The 19,948-nt window shown below is 40.3% G+C and overlaps 1 protein-coding gene across 1 annotated transcript in view; it reads left to right on the top strand.

Annotated features, from left to right (window-relative positions):
• Nucleotides 1-19,948, top strand: part of CTNND2 (catenin delta 2) — a 1,223,799-nt gene that overhangs the window by 1,099,951 nt on the left and 103,900 nt on the right. Inside the window, 1 exon segment of the mRNA XM_030551717.1 lies at nt 4,277-4,450. Coding sequence (XP_030407577.1) covers nt 4,277-4,450 — 174 coding nt within the window.

The following is a 19,948-nucleotide window of genomic DNA, read 5'->3' as shown; positions in this document are numbered from 1 at the left end:
TTCAGAGAAAATTGTCTTCTGAATTAATCATGTATCACATTTTACAATAGTGCTTTTAGGAAATGAGAAAGCAAAGAGAAAACCCTCAAGGAAAGTTAATGCAACCTCCTTACCTTGGACACATGATTTAATTCTCATATTTTGAATAGGGCATGGCTGTGGATGCTACAGGAAGCATTCATAGAATATCAGGGTTGGAAAGGACCTCAGGAGGTCATCTAGTCCAACCCCCTGCTCAAAGCAGGGCCAATCCCCAGACAGAGTTTTGCCCCAGACCCCTAAATGGCCCCCTCAAGGACTGAACTCACAACCTTGGGTTTAGCAGGTCACTGAGCTATTCCTCTCATTGCCCGCCTATATTACACCTCACTTTAGAAGATGATCCTATCCATACTTGACTCCCATTGCTCTGAGACAAGATCCTTCACATGTGATACTGTTTTGGCTTTTTATGTTTAAATTCAGTATGTACAAACACTCACATATGTTTTATTGACACACGAACCTTAGACAAGAATGTTGTTACTAATGTACAGGTCCACTTGCCACATTCTTCGGCCGATGGATATTCCCTTTCTAGTCTGGCACCTCCCTAACCGTCAACATACACTCCATATCTTAACCATATTTTAATTTACTGTCTTCACCACTTTCGGGGTGTGTGTTAATTCATATGAGACTCCCGGCCCTGTAATCACAGAGGGTGGGGGTCTGTTTGTTTAGATTGTATCAATTACAGCTTAAGGCTAGCAAAGTGTTTACTTCAAGAACTAAGTCAATTAACTTGTTTGTAAGTTTTACATAGTAATAGATTATCTTTCACAGGACGATACAATCAATGGTTTCTGCAGACATTAGCTTGTTTGTAAGTTTTACATAGTAATAGAGTATCTTTCACAGGACAGATACAATCAATGGTTTCTGCAGGCATTAGCTTACAGGTTTTAACAGAAGAAGTAAAAGATTTTTGTACTTGGTGAAAATGGGAGGTCACTGTCACTTGGGGGAATCACTGTTAGTACCTTCTTTAATATCCCTACAACCGCTGGCTCCAGAATCCCTCACCACCCAGATGTTCCCCCTGGATTGGAGCCAAGAATATGTGTGAGGGAGAATGGGGGCGGGAGGTGAAAGGACAGTGCAGATGCTGACCTCAACACATCTGTGCCGGAGGAATTCTCAGCTAGGCATGCCTAACTTTCTGACCCCTTGGTGTTGCTCAAATGGCCCAAAGGGGCCAGAATGCAACTAAGCACTTGTCTACACGATGGGGTTATATGCTCTACAAAGGTATGATTCCTAAAGCCACTAATGTGTTGCACATTAATTAGTCCATGCTGATGATAAGTAAATGTTCCCTACTGCACTTTAAGGTAGTACTGTTTGAAACGGCACTATGTGAAACGCATCAGCAGGTACTACACGGATCCATTAATGTGCATCCACAACATTGTGTTTTAGAAATCACAGCCTATGTACAGCACATCATCTGACCATGTAGACAAGTCATAAGAATCTGCCCTGCTATGGTTTTAGTAGTATGTTGCTGGTAAGCTCAAAAAACGTTCGTAAAGAATTTTAACTCATATGCGCATCAGTGGTAAATTAGGAATGTAAAACTCTTCATTATCCACCTCTCCTTCAGTGGAGTTCTCATGATGCTGTAATAAAGGTCTCCTACACTCATTTCCCCTCTTAGTGACTGATAAAGTATGCTCCCTGTGCTATCAAAGAGCAGGGGTGAAGAATCAGGAAATTTATTCGTTTGATTTTCCTTTAAAAAAAGAACAAGAATGTGTTCTCATAACCATCACCAAACAAGGAGGAATCAACATTTGGCAAGCCAGTATTAAGGAAGGATTTGTCCTCAGAAAACTATACCAACACAGTTAAAGAGGTATAACTTTCCTAGTGTGGAGACAGTTATACCGTATAAACATGCATATACCTGTTTTTAACTATGGAGGAATAAGTTATACTGATATAAGAATCTCTATGGTGATATAAATGGGTCTACACTAGGAATTGCACAGATATAACTATTTCAGTAAAAAATGACATCCAGGACCAACAGTTTTACCAGTACAAAAACTATGTGTACACCAGAGCTAACATATTTGCTGCATTATACTTTGTTCCTGAGAAATATAATCAAAACCTGGTATATAAATTGGATAGCACAGTGTTCAAGGTGTGTAATTTGAAATAGGATTGGGAGGGTAGAGGTGAAGATCTTGACCTGAATTTGGATTATATTTGTACCAAAGTGAATCAGGAGTGAAGGTACTTACACCAGTGTAAAAACTGGTGTGAGGACAGAATTGGGCCCCTCATAAGAGGAATTTCCTACTTCCCCACTGCCCCCACCACAAAAAAAAAACAAAACAAAAAAATTGAGACTTCAGGCAGTTTATTGCATTCTCCTAAGGGGAAAAAAGTAGCTTTTTTATGAGCCTTCATGAAGCAGTTCCTGGAAGGGCTGATTATTATGTCCAAAGAGAGGGATTGAATTCTCTCACCAGCAGGAAAGTCAACCAACCTTTTCTTCAGTTTGAAAGCAGAACTTTAACAATCTGATTTCACAAGCACATCATGCTCCCTTTCAGAGTGGCTGCATTCAGCAGGGTTTAGCTTCAAACCTTTTAAGGTGATTTTGCTACTGTTCCTGGGCATTTGATAGTGCCTCCAGTAGAGACTGCTTTTCCATTGATTATATGTTGTCTTTTTTGTCCAGTGCTCTGAGTTATATCTCCTAGCAGCTGCTCTCACATAACTCTTTATGTGCATTATTGAAAGACCAGCTAACTTTGCATTTGTGTTTGTTCTTTTTTCATTTGCAAAACATAATGGTCAGCAGGTGTAAACTGGCACAGCTCCATTGAAGTCAATAGATCCATATCAGTTTACATCAGCTGAGGATCTGGACCAATGTTCACCCACTAACCAACTAACTAATTGCTGGACCACTGAGTGATGGGGCCATGCATGCCATGCCCCCATGGGTTTGAGGGATCTAGAGCTGCTGCTGCTTTCATCTCCTTCTTCCCCCCAGGGGAGGGAATGGGTTCATCGGGTGTGAGGTCGGAGCCTGTTCCAACTGCTTCTGCTGCCATTGGATGAGTGGGATCAGGGCAGACTGACTGATTGGCTGTATCCTCCAGAGGCAGTGGGGATGAAGGAGGGGTTATTTCTGCCTCCTGCTGGCTTGTTTGTCTTTGTTTCAGTTTAAACAAATCATCACTCACCTCATGCACTCTGTATATGCCACATATTTTACAGAAAAAAAATGCATTAGGAATGTTTTAGAAAATGTTTTAAAATGTTATTGAGATTATCTTTTTTGTATTCTTCTGCCTGTACAATGCACATTGAGAGAAACATAAAAGTTTTGCATTTAAAAATGCTTTTAAAATTACCTAAAATAGCATTTCTGTGCATAAAAGTATTTTGACTTTTAAGTCCCATATCTTAGGACCTTCTAGGTGTCAATGCTATAAGTTGGATTGGAAAGAGGAAATCTCTTCTTTCCGTTGGACTAAAGCTCCCATTTCCACTACTGATGGCTTGTGAGATCTGTTCTTAGACCAGATACTATATACTGCCCACATTAGGCATCAGGATGGAGTAATTTTGGAGGCAGAATTCTACATTGGTAAAGAAAGTTTTTGGGATGGTTAGATTTATAAAAGAAATTGGGGGCTGTTTGAAGCCCTTCAGAGTAGCTGCCCTCAGAGCTGAGTAGCAGTTTAAGTGCCACAAAGGGCTAGAAGTAGCTATGTGGTAGTGGAAATCTACTTCTCAGCAACCTTACCTCCCTGGCCTATAAATGTGATGAGCACATGCCCCCATGTAATTTATTTTTTGAGTGTGATTCCCAGTGGAAAGAAAGAGCACAAAGGATCAAGTCAAATATAAAATGAAAATCTCTTTTTTATGCAAGCTGTTAAAGCATCTGTTAAGATCTGTTGATACATGTGTGTCCCAATAGGTATTCACTCCCCTGAAAAATTTAAATTATGGATTGAAAGTTAATTGTTCTCATTATGCTAGTTAGGTAGAACACTCTTAGATTTTCACTAATGGTGAGGTCAAATACAATCAAAAAGCTATTTTATAGAGTACTAGGAGGAGAATTTGCCTCCATCAAGGATCACAAACAGTGTGTTAAAGGTGAAGGTGGTGGTTTTTGGCCATGGGCCTATATAAAAAAATGTTTGAATATTGTTCTCTTTGATATTGGCATACTTTATGACATTTGGTTTCTTCTTTCCAACAGTGGGATGGAGTAGGACCTCTCCCAGACTGTGCAGAACCACCAAAAGGAATCCAGATGCTGTGGCACCCTTCAATAGTCAAACCCTACCTCACGCTTCTCTCTGAGTGCTCAAATCCAGACACACTGGAAGGAGCTGCAGGTGCACTGCAGAACTTGGCTGCAGGAAGCTGGAAGGTATGGACTACTACTCTGAACTTTTTATAGTCTAAGAAGCCCACATGGATAAGAACAAAGATATTATAGCTATAAGTGCAACTCTGAGGGGGGGAGAAAAGCCACACATTTCAGAAAACCGGCTGGAAAAAGGAGTCAAATTTGCACTGCAAAATTTCATGTTTGTTGTGTTTATTGTCAATAATCCTATTTCCTAAAAAATCCCAGTACACAGCATTTAAAATTGATTAATTAGACATTAGTCTAGTTAAATATGAAAAATTATACTGAAAATCCAATATCCAAAAGAATAAAAGCAGTGACACTACAAATCTATGCAGATAGTGTCATGGAAAATGGATAAAAAATCTCACCGGTGACAGCTGAATGAGACCACTTTGCAATGTCAAAGCACTGGTTGACTGCAGTCTGGTTATGAGACACTGAACAGAATGTAGCAAGATATATAATGAAGTGACACAAAGACAAGAAACCCTAGCATCCATTTTTTCCCTTAACAAATCAATAAAGATACAAAACATTAAAATAACATTATGGTTAAGAGTAAAAACAAGGCAAGGAAATTCTGAATTCAGGCTATCTTACCAATGCGAACATTATTGTTTGTGCCTCCACTTTCAGATATGTGAGATCAAAACATCCAATATTTTGGTCTCTAAATATTTTCAATAAACTGATTAATAATTTTACCACCAGATCTTGAAAATATATTAAAAATTTGAATAAATGTATAAATGTTTGTGATGGCATCCTGGCCTGAATTTGTTACCAATTTCTGTGGCATGCATTTTCTTGGAGATAACTTGATCTGATGGGATGAGAGTCCAGACCATCTCACACTGCTCCATTAGTATAACCCCGCCCTTACATTAATTCTCCATTAAGACCTTTCAGGTTGCACATGGAAGTTGGGCAGCACAATATTCAAACTTGGTTGCTTTGAGAATATCCAGTTCAGTATTTAGGTGGTCAAATGCCTATTTTAGGTGTGTAAGTGCCAATCTAATTTAGGCACCCCCTTTGAGAATTGAGTCCTGGCACCAAAAACAGCTTTTTGCTGAACAGAACTGTGTTGGGAGTTGAATTAGAACACTCTATAGCTCTGAAGAGGTATATGGCTTTTCACTGCTCTGTTCCACCAGCCTTATAATATTCCATTGACCATCACACTCAGCTCTATAGTGAAATGTGTAACAAAATGTCTGCCCTTTGACCTGATCCTGAATGGTGCTGCACAGCCACTGCACCCATAGAGTGACAGAAATGAGGTGAACTGCCAGTGGATACAGAAAATGAAATCCATTCCTCCAGCTGAAGACTGGTGAAAGGGCTGCTACATAGTCACAGACCTACCATACTAGTTGGAAGGGCTGTAGCACTGGATCTGATGACCAGTCCTCATTATGGCCTTCCACATCAACCTATATTGGGCTGGCACAGAGGTAACATACATTTGGTTTTATTCGTCTAGTACTTAGTGAGTGCGTGTGTGTGCAATAAAAAGAGAGGTCCTGCTGAATTCCATTGAAAATGGTATCTTGGAAGAACGGCTTTGAACTTCACCATTATACCAGCTGAGATCTCAGGGAGAACTCGCTTGCTCTCTTATTGCTCCATTTTTCTACAGATTCACTGATTCCGTTATGAATGACACATAGAAGGCAAAATGAGTATATTTAATTTGGAATCTCATTCTAGTCATATCTGTGAGGGGAATAACACTCCTTAGGGATTACATCAGCACTGAAGATTCTTCCTCTCAATCTTACTTTTCTGCTGCTGAAGTTCTCTGAAGATAAAACTACTGACATAACAGGAAACAAACTCTTAAAAGAAGAGGTTATTCCTAGGTTATTCCTATGGGAGGTTTCTGATTTTTGTGTGATTTCCTACAGGAAATTATAATTAGGCACAAGGAGGGATGGAGTGGGAAATGATCTTAGCTTGAGATTTTTTGGTTAGAGCTAGTCTAAAGTAAAATGAAAGAAACAAAAAAGAAGAAAGTCAGCTGTGCTAAAAACAAATGCTGCTGTCTTTATTAGTGCCATGTGTATTATAATGATGCCAAAAGGTCCTCAGAGAGCATCAGGGCCTCGGTTATACAAATGCATATGAAAGTTTATAGTCTAATTCAGACACATGCATTATTTTTCAAGATCTGATTCACTCTTTTCCTTTCTCCAGCTGTGCAGTTGTCTAAACTTGTACTGTGACAGAGAAGGTAAGGCCTTTAAGATAGGCCAGATGTTCCAAAACCCCATGAAGGGAGAGTGGAGAGATAAGAGAAAACCTAGAATATTTTTTAAAAGATAAAATTGTCTGGGAGGATTTAGATACTTTTCTTCCACTGGTATTAATGGCCTATATGTGTACAAATCCCCTAGTCTGCTTTGAAAATCTCAAATACAAAGTATAAGAGTCAGTCTTTAGCTCTGGTGATTATAGCCAAGCTGAAATCTTTTTTTAAATACATGGAGCAATAGTTTTCCATTCTAGGGCATATATTTTTCCTTTATGTGCACATATGTCTTCTAAAGTTGGCCTCCATGTTTTGTGGTCAAAGACAAAGCTGAAAAATGTAGGATCAGGTCCACCCATGGCTCCCAATCTCTTTGAATAATGAAACTTTCAAAGCAGTCTGCAGCTTTTGCTATTTGGGTTCTATACTCAACAATTCCTCCAACTCTCACATAGAGCTTCTCCACTGGATTGGCATCTCAGTGTCTGGCATGGGTCCTTTACAATGAATGTGGAAATAACATCATCTTGGCATGACAACCAAGTTCAGGATCTATTTGAGTTTCCTTTGGGCACTCATTATTGTTTAGTCTTTACCAATGATGATGATCGGCGATTATTCGTTACCGAGTATGATCATCTTCCATGGGAGTTATGGGTCCTCAGGTGGCTAATAAGGCCAATCCTTGAACCACAAGTTCTATTACAATGAGGGCAGATGTTTTCAACCTCAGCAGGAGCTGTTGACCATGACTGGAGACCAGTCTCTCCTTCCTTTTGTGTCTCTTGTCAGCGAGTAAGTTCAAAATGCAGGGTCCCATCACATAGGACTTCACTCCATTTTAAGCGATCTTGGACAAGTGTCTCCCAGGTATCAATGTCAATATTATATTTGTTTAGGTTGTCCTTCAGCAAGTCCTTAAATGCTTCCATTGTCCACCCACATTATGGTACCCTTCTTTTAGTGGAGAGAACAGAAGCTGTTTTGGGAGGCAATGGTCTGCATCCGGACAACGTGATCATTGCTGATGGATGAGCATTGCCTCGATACTGGTGGTCTTTGCCTCTTCCAGAACACTAATATTGGTGTGCCTGTCTTCCCATTTGATCTTCAGAATCTTACGAAGGCAGCATTGATGGTGCCTCTCAAGGACTTTCAAGTGGTGTCTGTAGGTTGTCCAAGTTTCAGATCCATACAACAGTGTTGGGAGAATAACGGCTTGATAAAAAAGCTGTTCAAATGTCGTGATCTTCAAAGACCCTGTGTCGTAAACGAGAAAAAGCTACACTGACACAGCTCAGGCGATGCTGAATTTCTGCATCAATATCTGCCTTGGATGAAAGATGACTTCCAAGGTAGAGGAAATGATCAACATTCTCTAGTGCCACTCCATTGATTTTGGTAGATGGGGCATGTAATACCTCATTTGGAGAGTGCTGATAGAGCACTTTAGTCTACTTGATATTAAGAGTGAGACCAAGACATGCATAAATATTGGCAAACACATTCAAGATAGTTTGAAGATCTGCGTTGTCATCAGCATACTGAAGTTCCACAATAGATGTTGTGGAAATCTTACTCTTGGCTTTCAGCCTGCTAAGCCTGAAAAGCTTTCCATCCATTCTGTAAGTGATTTCAATGCCAGCTATAAACTTCCCAGGAATTAGGTAAAGAATGACAGCAATAAAAACCACAAACATGATTGGAGTGATGATACAGCCCTGTTTGACTCCTGTTTGTACTTTGAAAGGTTTACTCTGGGAGCCAGTGCTGCTCAGAACAGTCGCTTTCATGTTATCATGAAGCAATTTTAGGACATTGATGTATTTATCAGGACATCCAATCTTGGAAAGTACAGTCCAGAGGGCACGGCTATTCACTGAGTCAAAGGCTTTAGTTAGATCAATAAAAGCCATGTACAATGGTCAGTTTTGCTCCTGACACCTTTCTTGCAGCTGCTGTGCTGTGAAGATCATATTCACAGTTCCACAACGTGGTTGGAAACCACTCTGTAACTCTGGTAAAATTTCTTCTGACAGGGCAGAAGGCGGATTGCAAGGATCCGCGCCAGAACTTTGCCTGCAGTGGTTAGGAGAGAGATGCCATGATAATTTCCACAATCCACTTTATCCCCTTTCTTGAAGAGGGTGACAAACAAGGCATCCCTCATTTCACTGGGTATCTCCTCCTTTATCCAGATTTTAAGGATAAGCAGGTAAAGCTGCCGTATTAGCTCTGGGCCACCTTTTTTGAAGACTTCAGCGGGCATATCCTGAATTATGTCATAATTCGTATCCGAGATCTTAGTGACATACTTCTCACAAGAGCAATGACAAGTGCTGATGACTGTTGGACTGGTCATCACCTTATTTGATCCACAATGCAAATTAAGATAGCTCCCAAATGGAGGCTGCAAAAGAAGCAGGTCAGACGCAAACTGAAGGTTCAAGATTTGAAGGATCCTATTAAGCATGACCACTTCCAAGCAGTCTTAGAAGGAAAGCTCCCATCAGTTTCCAGAATAAATTGAGGAACATTGGAGCCAGTTGAAAGCAGTAATCAATGCCTGTGAGGAAACCATAGGCTACCACACCAGAAAACATCAAGACTGGTTTGATGAGAATGATGCTGAAATTGAGCAACTCATCAATAAGAAGAGAATGGCATTTTGTGCTTGGCAGAATGACATAAATTGTAATAAAAAGAGAGAAGCCCATGCCAAAGTGAGGGCAGAAGTACAACGTAAAACCAGAGAACTTCAGAACAAATGATGTACTGAGAAAGCGCAAGAACTACAACATCTCGCAGATATCCACAATACATGTGGATTCTTTTGTACCACCAAGGCTGTTTATGGGTCAGTTTATCATGGTATGAATCCTCTTCGCTCTAAGGATGGAAGCACACTTCTGAAGGACAATGAATCCATCAATTCTCACTGGAAAGAACATTTTGAAGATCTTCTTAACCATAATTCTATGGTTGTAGATAAAGTCCTTGAACAAATCCCTCAACGACCATTTAGGGACGAGCTCGGAGACCCTCCCAGTTTGTATGAGGTGCACAGTGCCATCATGCAGAAGAACAACAAGGCAGCAGGTCTTTACCAAGACTGTAAGGGCCCAGGTATTCACTTTCCTATGCAAGAAGCAAGAAGGTGTAAATACAGAAATCACTTACAGAAATCACTTTCACATTTCAAAGTGAATTTTTAAAACTCAGTTTTTTGCTGCTTAATAATAATCTCTTGTTTCTACATCACTTTGGTATATGCATTAGCCTAAAGTGCATTCCATAGCCCTATCCCTAATATTTTTTATAACCTGAAGGCTGAGTCCTGTAAAAGGAAATCCCCAGTCCCATTTCTTTTTATAATTGTATTATGTTTTTATACAGGATTTTTCTATGGGTCTGCTGGCAGTATCTTTTTCTCCCTGGTAAGAATAATAAAATGGCAGGTTCCTTATGGTCTTGGCCAGAGTCAGTTGGCTTTATATACAGGACTTTTTTGTCAGAAGCTTGGAATGAGCAACAGGAAATGGATCACTTGATGATTTCTGTTCATTCCCTCTGTGGCACCTGGCATTGGCCACTGTCAGAAGACAGGATACTGGGCTGGATGGGCGTTTGGTCTGACCCAGTATGTCCGTTCTTATATTCTTATGATCTATTTGAAGTGTAATAAAAAAAATGTTTAAAAACCCTGCATTTAACAAAGTCTAATTTATGTCCATTGGAAGCCAGATTCTGCCCTCAAGTACATAGGTGACTTGACTGGGAATTTGTATGCATATATCTGACAGCTGAATTTGGGCCATTGAGTATCTGTCTATTCTATGTAAGATTTTGATAGCTAAGAATCAATTTGATACCAAAGAATCATATTGCAGATGTTAATTTGATCAGGACATGCAACTGAATCACAACAGAAACAGGTGTTGGGAAACAACTAAATACCTAGACTCTAAACTGAATAAACTACTTCAAAATGCAAAAGGTAAAATTACTGAAGACTTTTTAACGATTCAACTGTAAGGTGGAAAACTGAGTCACGAGTCCACCCAGTTTAGGCTTAATCAATCTTTGTCTTTATAATTTTTCAGACAGAATCATGGTCACTTATAATTTCTGAGCCTGTATTTATAACAGAGAATAAATAAATAGACAGAACAGGCAGGAGCCCAAGTTACTGAGTTCCAGGATACCGGGAAGTTCTCCTCTTCATGATGGTTATCTCAGTCTCTGGACCGATATTCTCTGACTTGGGTCCTTTTTCACTTGTTTGTTTATACCTTTCCACATTACATATTCATTAGCTTTCTGCCAATCAATGTTATGATGTTATGATGATATATCCAGTTATACATTTACCCAAACTTTAATAATTTGCTTTACATTTTCTATTCTATGTTATTGTAAATCATTAACATTTCATCAACATTACACTAGCAAAACATAATCCTTATTTTCTACCATTCAGCAATTTTTCTTCATATTTTAATATGTAATTCAGTGTGCATGGATTGTCCTACATTATTCGTTAGCATGACCTTTATTTTTTATTTTGAGTAGGACTGTTTTGGGGAACAACATGACCATAATGTTGTTTCTAAACCAGGGTGTTCAGAGGACTTCCTGCTCATGCTTATAAATCATTTAAAAGTCTTGTCAGTAATTTTACCTGTTGCAACACAGGTATGGATTTTAAGCAGCAGGCTGCAGCTTTATGAAACTTAACATCCTGTGGAGATGGGGTACAGGAGTGGGGGAGCAGGAGTTGGGGTAGGGGGACACCCTGACATCAGCACCCCTATACCCCCTACACAGCAGGCAGGAAGCTCCTGGGAGCAGCGCATGGCAGTGCGGGGCGGGACAGGTTAACTGCCCAGCAATTGATAGCCTGCTGGGCGGCTGCCACACAGGGAACTTAGGGAACCTGATGAGAGGTTACCGGCCCACCCTGGTTCCAAGCCCCCACCAGCTAACTCAAATGGACTGTTCTTCCTGCATGCAGTGAACAAAGCAGGCGGCTGCCAAACAACGTTATAAGGGAGCATTGCACAACTTTAAATGAGCATGTTCTCTAATTGATCAGCAGTGTAACAATGAAATAATGCTAACCGGGACGATGTTAAGTGGGGAGTACCAAAGAGGGACCTTGGTTTGCAAAGACTTCAGGTCTCCCTTTTTAACATAGGCCCGAGGTCCACCGGTGAAATCCTCGGTCTCTTATTTCTGGCCCTTTGGCCTTTTATCTGCACTGGATATTGACCGCAAGTTATGATGAAGTAAACATTCACACAATTCCTAATATTTAATTTCTGAAGCCTATACTTGTTTAACCTAACTGTGTCTTTGTGACACTGCAGAAGGTAAAAAAAAAAAAAACTACCAGGCCTTAGCCAATTTGGCCCCAATGGGAAAAAATCCTTCTTGACCCCTAAAACAGGTGGTTTATCAGACCTATAGGATCCTAAAAACACAGTTCCTATATTATATAACTGTGATGAGAGAGGGTGAGTTCAACTAAAAGGGGGAAGAGATACAAGAAACCCCTGGCAAGGGTTTAAATTAATTATTGTGAGGAGCAGGGAGTCAATCAGCTCCTCTCTCTCTGGCAGCCAACAGGCAGCGGAGTGCCCGCCTACAATCCACGTTTCATTCTAAAACTCTGTGTCACCTTGTGGATCTAATCCAAGTCTCCCATCCATTAAACTGGTGGGTGGCATTTCTGAAGTCTTCAAATAAAGGACCAGCTCAGCTGTAATCTTCTCTGTGTTACCGAGTTAAAGATGAAGTGTGGTATCTTTGGCTAGGGATTTCCTTGCTTTTGTCAGGCCCTTAAAGAAACCACTTTTTTTCTTAATTTATATTTCTTTGTTTAGTTTTTGAACAGTGATACACCTTATATAGAACATTTCCTTTGATAACATAATCACCTGTAGTAAAATAGCTGCCATAGCTACTTCAATCCTCTTTCAGTTCCCTTTGTGTCCCAACGATTCTCTCTTGACTGCCTATATAGCTTGAAGCATCTTAAAGCTGTAATACTTTCTGTTCATGCTTCAAAAATGTCCCTTAAAATCAGTTGCATTTTAGAAATTAAATGTATGTGGGCATGCAGATAATCTGTACATGGTATTATCCCCAATTCCTGTTGTACTGCTTCCTGTGGCTGCCTTTAGAATCTGTCTCTTGAGTCTCCATTGTTTTTTTATATTCTCTCTCATCTCACCCAGTGTCACTGCTTTTGTCTTAGTTCTCTACGAGCCTCGTGAGGTAGGAACCTATCATTCATCCATCAGCTCTTCTCAAGCCCTCTCTTTCCATTTCCCCAGCTTGATCACTCAGCACAGATGGGTAGCATAGTGTTCTCTTGATTAGACAAGTCAGTGTTTATAACTAGGTACCTGCCTCTGATCAATAGCAAATACTGTACAAATAAAATTAGATTTTCAGGTCACAGTCTGATCTCTTGAAATAGCCAGATGAGATATCTGGCTTTATTCCTTAAACAAATATCTGGTTTTCTGAAGAAATCTCTTTATAGGAGTGAGAGACCTATTAAGCAAATAATTTGACAAAGAAATTGAAAACATAAAAGAGAGTGGTTCAGTCAAGAGGTCATTGCAGTTATCTCTAAGGATAGCAGGCCAAAATGTTTCCAGAACCCTTCTGTCCAATCACACAATCATAATTATTCATTATTATTGAATACTTATTGTCTAATGCATCATTCATCTAGATTATCAATCTTCTACCATTATCAGGCCAGGAGACATTGAAGGTTCCTTGCAAAACTTTTCTGATTACTCTAATTGTGTAGGAAGACAGGGTAGGTGAAGTAATATCTTTTATTGGACCAGTATCTATTGGTGAAAGAGACAAGCTTTCAAATGTGTCTGATTGTTTACACACACACACACACGCACCCTTTGAAGTTACATCAGGCTTTTTATTCCAACAGGAAAGTTATTTAGATCAAGTAGAAAGTCTGCCTGGCTGCCTAAGTTTCCAAAACATTCATGTAATAAAGCCACATACTATACAAAGGAGAAGACATTTTATAATATATCAACTATTTAAATCAGCGCCAACCCAAACTAGTAAAAACCCCACACTTTTAAAGAATCAAAAGCTCTATAAACTGTCAAGTCAAGATCTGTCAGGAATTTTTTACCGGATGGAAATTTGTCCCAGGCAGATATATACACTAATAAATATAGAAAATTATGAGCTTTGTGGGAGAGTAGTCAATATTATTCAAGGAAGGAGGATGTCTTCCACTGTCCCAACTAGTACATAACGCTGTCATCCCATAAAGGCATCGTGGACGTCATCCTGAGGAATGGGACAATAGTCTGTGATTAACCCGTTTACAGACTGACCCTTAATTACACCTAGTATGTTTGCTTTCCATAAGATTTGATGGCTTATTCTCAAAACCTTGTAGGTTTTAAAAGATCCAGTATTTGGTGGAGATTAAGGTATCTCTCAAGGAAAGAAATTAGGTTTTGAATCCAAACAATGTGTTTGTGCTGTGGGAGTGACAGTAGCAAAGAAAAATGGGCACCAGGCTTCCAAATTCAGTTCCTTCAGCACAGATAGTATATTATTCTCAAATACTTAAGAACATTTATTTTTAACTTCACCTTGTCAGATTACTACTTTCTATTTAAACCTAATGGAGGTCATGGGATAAGGGGAAAGCAACCAATAAAGATTTCTCTCTAGAGCTGTTGGTCTCATACTGTAGTCCATAGACCCACTACTGTCACGTGGAACCTTTTATAATTGCCCATAAAATGAAATAGTGTGAGAACTAAGGACGGGGGAGATAGGGTTAAATGGTAGGGAGTGGAGTGTCTGTGAGAGACTCACTCTCTCTCTTATGAAGTGTTCACAAGATTGAAAAGTTTGGCGAACCATGGTTTATGTCAATTAAAGTGATTGCAGAGGTGCACCAATGGAGATATGTGGGTTAAAAAATAGACTTGAGATTGTAAGAACAGGCTATTCTCTTTATTTGTAGTGAATAAAACCCTTTCTTTTTCTACTTTGGGTTGTTTGCATTACCTTTTAAATGATGTTGCCTACAGAGTGGTGTGGATCACTGGTCCCACAACTTGCAGTTTCATTCCATGCCCCTCTGTGGTAGCTTACATCTCAAATCTTCCCCTTACCGTTCAGAGAGTTCACAGATCCTTTGAGGGATGAAATATACATTATGCTTAGGATGCAAACTCCAGCTGAAATTGATGAGTATGTGAATTCAATTGTGTGTGTGTCTGTGTGTGCGTGCGTGTGCACCAGAGAACCCTGATACCGGTTGGGAGGTGGGGAGGTCTCAATTAAAAACATCAGCTTTGTTTAGTTTCTGGCATTCCAAAATTTTCCATTTCGTGCTGAATGCATAATTTCATTGTGGGGGGAAAAATCTTCCTTCCTTTGTGCTTAGCAGAAGAATATAGAAAACCACCAAAAATAGTAAAAGGAGGACAGTAATTTAATCTTTCTAATTTTTTTAAAAAGGAATAATTTTCCTCTGAATGGATCATTTTTACACTGAGTTTCAGCCTGATTTGATCTCAATTCCATGAGGCATAAAACACTGGAAAGGGTGCTTTTTAACAATAACTGTTCCAAACTAAGGAATTATTTTCCAGATTACTGTATTTTTCTTCTTAGTTACTGTGACTAAAATAAAAACAGAAACTATGAATAAAAGTGGAAGTAGAGATGTACTGTACATCTTTGGAGTGATGTATAGAAGTCATGCCCCACAAATTCCATTATCTGTAAAGAGTATTGCTGCACAAATTGTTACTCTCATGCATGTCTTTGAAAATTTAGTCACCATCTGATGCAACAGAAATTGATTTTTCTTTATGCTAGCTCTCACCTAAGCTATACTGTTAACACAGGAGTCCTTTCTCTTTACAAGCTGAGCAATTATTTGATCATTGGTATTACAACTGATTTATGAAGTAATTGGATGATTAAGTATATTGGCAGAGCTTCTCACAAGGAGACAACAAATCATTTGTCTCTTTCCATATTTTTATGTTCATATCTTTTATAAGTCTTTACACTCATACTAGCTATTGACCAGCAATGTGGAAATGCAGGAATGTTTCATAATGGCTTTACACAAACTGAAAGAATTGTCAGTACATGCAAGAGTGATTCCATTTCTCAAGTCTAGGAGAGAATAAAAAAGCAGTTTGGAGCATCTCAATTTCACTGTTCCTGAAATATACACATCACATCATCATTGCTTGCAGACACTTTGTCCTAATTGGCAGTTTAGCTAAATAGAGACAGATATTTCTCACTACTTTCTAAATTCAGCTTCATATTTAGGTCTCCACAGATTGCTCATAAGATTAATAGAGAACCCCAGGTTTCCACCCTAAGGTGTATGACTTATAAACATGGATGTAATGATAATGGCTACATAACAAAAATAAGTCTGTCAACTTCCCTAAAGCAAGATGAGTTATCCTGAAGTACTGCAGAGGTAGTTAACTCAGGAAAAATGAACATAGAGCAAAACTGTTCCTTTAAAAAAGTGTTTTACCTGGAATATTTATGCCATGCTAATTAATGGATGCCTTAGCTGCAGAAAAGGCATGCATGCCAAATAGCCCTATTGAGGAGGAACATGTTATTTTTCATACTCTGTTGCTCCAGCATGCTCCTAGTTCAATGTCTTTGCTTTTATTTTGTTCCTCAAATGTCCCTATTTCTTCTAAATGATAAGCAAGAAGCTAGTGCAACTTTAGGTCTCCTAAAAGAAATGCTTATGATTTCCAATAGACAACTGGAAATGCCGAGAACCACCTTTGTTTACAGTCAGTATAGTATGGTATGTTTTGTAGTGGTGTTCACAATACAATGGGTAATTGATACCATAATTGTATATCCCCATTGTCATTACGTAGCATACACTCTTTTGTAAAAATGAAGGCAATCCTTATTAAAAGCAAGAGACGTGGGCAAGGTGTCCTTACTGAGCCAAGTGATGTCCCTGGATGTACAATGTACTGGCTTGAACTCTTACCCACAGGCTGCTCCAGTTATAGGCAGCTGAGGCAGCTGCCAAAGGAAGCAGACTTCTGGGAGTTTAGATTCACTCCAGTTCCAGCTGTGGGTGGCTGCAGAGGGGGAAGAGGCTGGCAGTGCTGCCAGGGTCAGGGGTTAGCCACCAGCCGGGGCTCTGAAGAGCAGGAGGAAGCCCCCTGCTGGGGAAGCACCCCTGCTGCTCCCCACCCTGGCAGTGTGGCTCAGGTGCAGAGCAGCTTGGGGCTGCTACTGGCAAGATCTTTGATTCCCAATAACAGGAGCCCAGTGGGCTGAGAGCTGCCACCTGCTAGTGCTCGGGTCCCACTGTGATTGAGCTGAGTGGCTGTGACTCCCGGGGAGAGAGCCGCTGTGGTCCAGGGGTGCTGAGCTGGGTCTCGCTCCTCTTGTGAGCCCCATGCAGCTAGTGCCAACCTGCCTGGAAAGGGCCATTGGGAAAGGCGACCCCTGCTGGGGGATCACCTGCCCAGGAAGCTAGTCTTTACCACTTGCATGGCCTAGGACAGAGGCTGGGGGGACTCTCCTCCTGGCCTGGCCCAGCTCATCCTGCCTAGGTGTCGGACCATTCCCATCCCGTGGGGTCTTCACCGGGACCCAGTGGCCTCTGCAGTCCCAGGCTGATGACTGACACATCAGCTTTCTACCTGTCTGCACAAGGTTTAGGGGTGGGGTTGCGGCAGCAGCAGCAGGGGAGGCACTGGGGGTCTGCTGTGAGCATCTAATTGGGCTGGAGGGGGATGACATAATGCAGTTTTGCTTAGGGCAGCAGATTGTTTTGAGCAGCCTTTGTTTTGACCTCAACCAAACAGTCTCACCACAGTCTCAAAATAGTCTCCCTGTTAACTTGCACTCTCACTCTGACAGTCACTTCTTAATAGTAGCAGACACATTGGATACATCCCCTGGGAGATGCATAGGAAATACAGAGCTGGGAGTTCTGTAAGCAGCAAGGAGCTATCATTTTTTCTTCTTACAGCTGCAGCTGACAGTGCATTAATCTGACAGGTAAATACCTGGCTATTAGAGAAGTAAATTTAGAAGTGTCAGTTTGAGGTATTCACAACATCTCATATTTAATACTCTTTTAAAACAAAATGTTGCCCTGATTTTAGGAAAGAGGTTATTTTTCTAGGACATATTTTTAATTGAAAGTTACTGATCCTTGAGATTGAGTTTTGATTTCTCAGCTGGTGAATGTTCATAAAATATTATCCCGCGATGTGGTTCTAGAGAACAGAACAGAGGAAGGAAAGAATAAAATAAGATATAGCAAGAATGCTATCAGCTCTTGTTTATTTTCTCTTACCTGAGAGCCAACATTGCTTCATTTCAGGAAAGCCACCCTTGCCTGACAAAAGTGCATTTCATATACATTACAGGGCAATGCTCAGTGATGACCAGAAGCCCTTATTCCATCTACCTGACTAAAAAGATACTTTAACCATTATTGCTTTGGCTGCAACCAAGTCTGAAACCTTTGCCCAGCTTGACTGAATTTTGTTATTCAATAGACAAAGTGGGTGAGGTAATAGGTTTTATTGGACCAATTTCTGCTGGGGAGAGAGACAAGCTTTCAAGCTACACAGAACTTTTCTTCAGGTGTAGGAAGGGTACTGAGAGTTAATACAAGATCGAACAAATAGTTTAGCAAAAGTGATTAGCACATATTTTAAAGGGATCATTCAACATGAAGTTGCCCATTAACATCCCTGTAATCTTAGGACAAAAAGTGAGGAGGCAGGGGTTAATGGGTTACAGATTGTTGTAATAAGCCATAAATCCAAGATCTTTATTAAAAGCGTGATTTTTAGTGTCTAACAAAGTTATGAATTTAAGCTCCCAGCCTCATCTTTTGACACTATTGCACAGCTTTCCTATAAGGATGAGGACTGATAAGTCAGATATAGAGTGATCGCTTTGTGAAAAGTGTTCACCTAGAGGTGATAGAGTGTTTTGTTTTTTTTATCATAGAGCATAGTGATTGTCTGGTTTCACCCATATAAGTGCTACCGGGGCATTTAATGCACTGGATGAGGTACACCACACATTGTGATAGGCATATGTAGGACCCATGGGTCTTGAAAGGTGTGTCGTGGAGGGTGTGGATCATTGTAGCCAAGGCCGACTCTACTGTTTTTGCTGCCCCAAGCAGCACACTGAATTGCCGCTGCAGATGGTGGGAGCAGTCTGTGTGCCGTTAGGGTGGCTCACACGTTTCCACGGCAGCAGCAATTCGGCAGCACCTTCTATCTTCAGCCGGAAGACAGAAGCTGTGAACATAAGAACATAAGAACGGCCATACCAGGTCAGACCAAAGGTCCATCTAGCCTAGTATCCTGTCTGCCGACAGTGGCCAATGCCTGGTGCCCCAGAGGGAGTGAACCTAACAGGCAATGATCAAGTGATCTCTCTCCTGCCATCCATCTCCATCCTCTGACAAACAGAGGCTAGAGACACCATTCCTTACCCATCCTGACTAATAGCCATTTATGGACTTAACCACCATGAGTTTATCCAGTTCTCTTTTAAACGCTGTTTTAGTCCTAGCCTTCACAAACTCCTCAGGTAAGAAGTTCCACAAGTTGACTGTGTGCTGCGTGAAGAAGAACTTCCTTTTATTTATTTTAAACCTGCTGCCTATTAATTTAATTTTGTGGCCCCTAGTTCTTGTATTATGGGAATAAGTAAATAACTTTTCCTTATCCACTTTCTCTACATCACTCATAATTTTATATACTTCTATCATATCCCCCTTTAGTCTCCTCTTTTCCAAGCCTCTTTAATCTTTCCTCATATGGGACCCTCTCCAAACTCCTAATCATTTTAGTTGCTCTTTTCTGAACCTTTTCTAGTGCCAGTATATCTTTTTTGAGATGAGGAGACCACATCTGTACACAGTATTTGAGATGTGGGCATACCATTGATTTATATAAGGGCAATAATATATTCTCAGTCTTGTTCTCTATCCCCTTATTAATGATTCTTAACATCCTGTTTGCTTTTTTGACCGCCTCTGCACACTGCGTGGACATCTTCAGAGAACTATCCCCGATGACTCCAAGATCTTTTTCCTGACTCGTTGTAGCTAAATTAGCCCACATCATATTGTATGTATAGTTGGGGTTATTTTTTCCAGTGTGCATTACTTTACATGTATACACATTAAATTTCATTTG

The sequence above is a fragment of the Gopherus evgoodei genome, chromosome 2 (assembly GCF_007399415.2).
Source record: "Gopherus evgoodei ecotype Sinaloan lineage chromosome 2, rGopEvg1_v1.p, whole genome shotgun sequence".
Taxonomy (NCBI): Eukaryota; Metazoa; Chordata; order Testudines; family Testudinidae; genus Gopherus; species Gopherus evgoodei.
The sequence above is the reverse complement of the archived record's forward strand: the minus strand, read 5'-3'. Positions and strand labels throughout refer to the sequence as shown.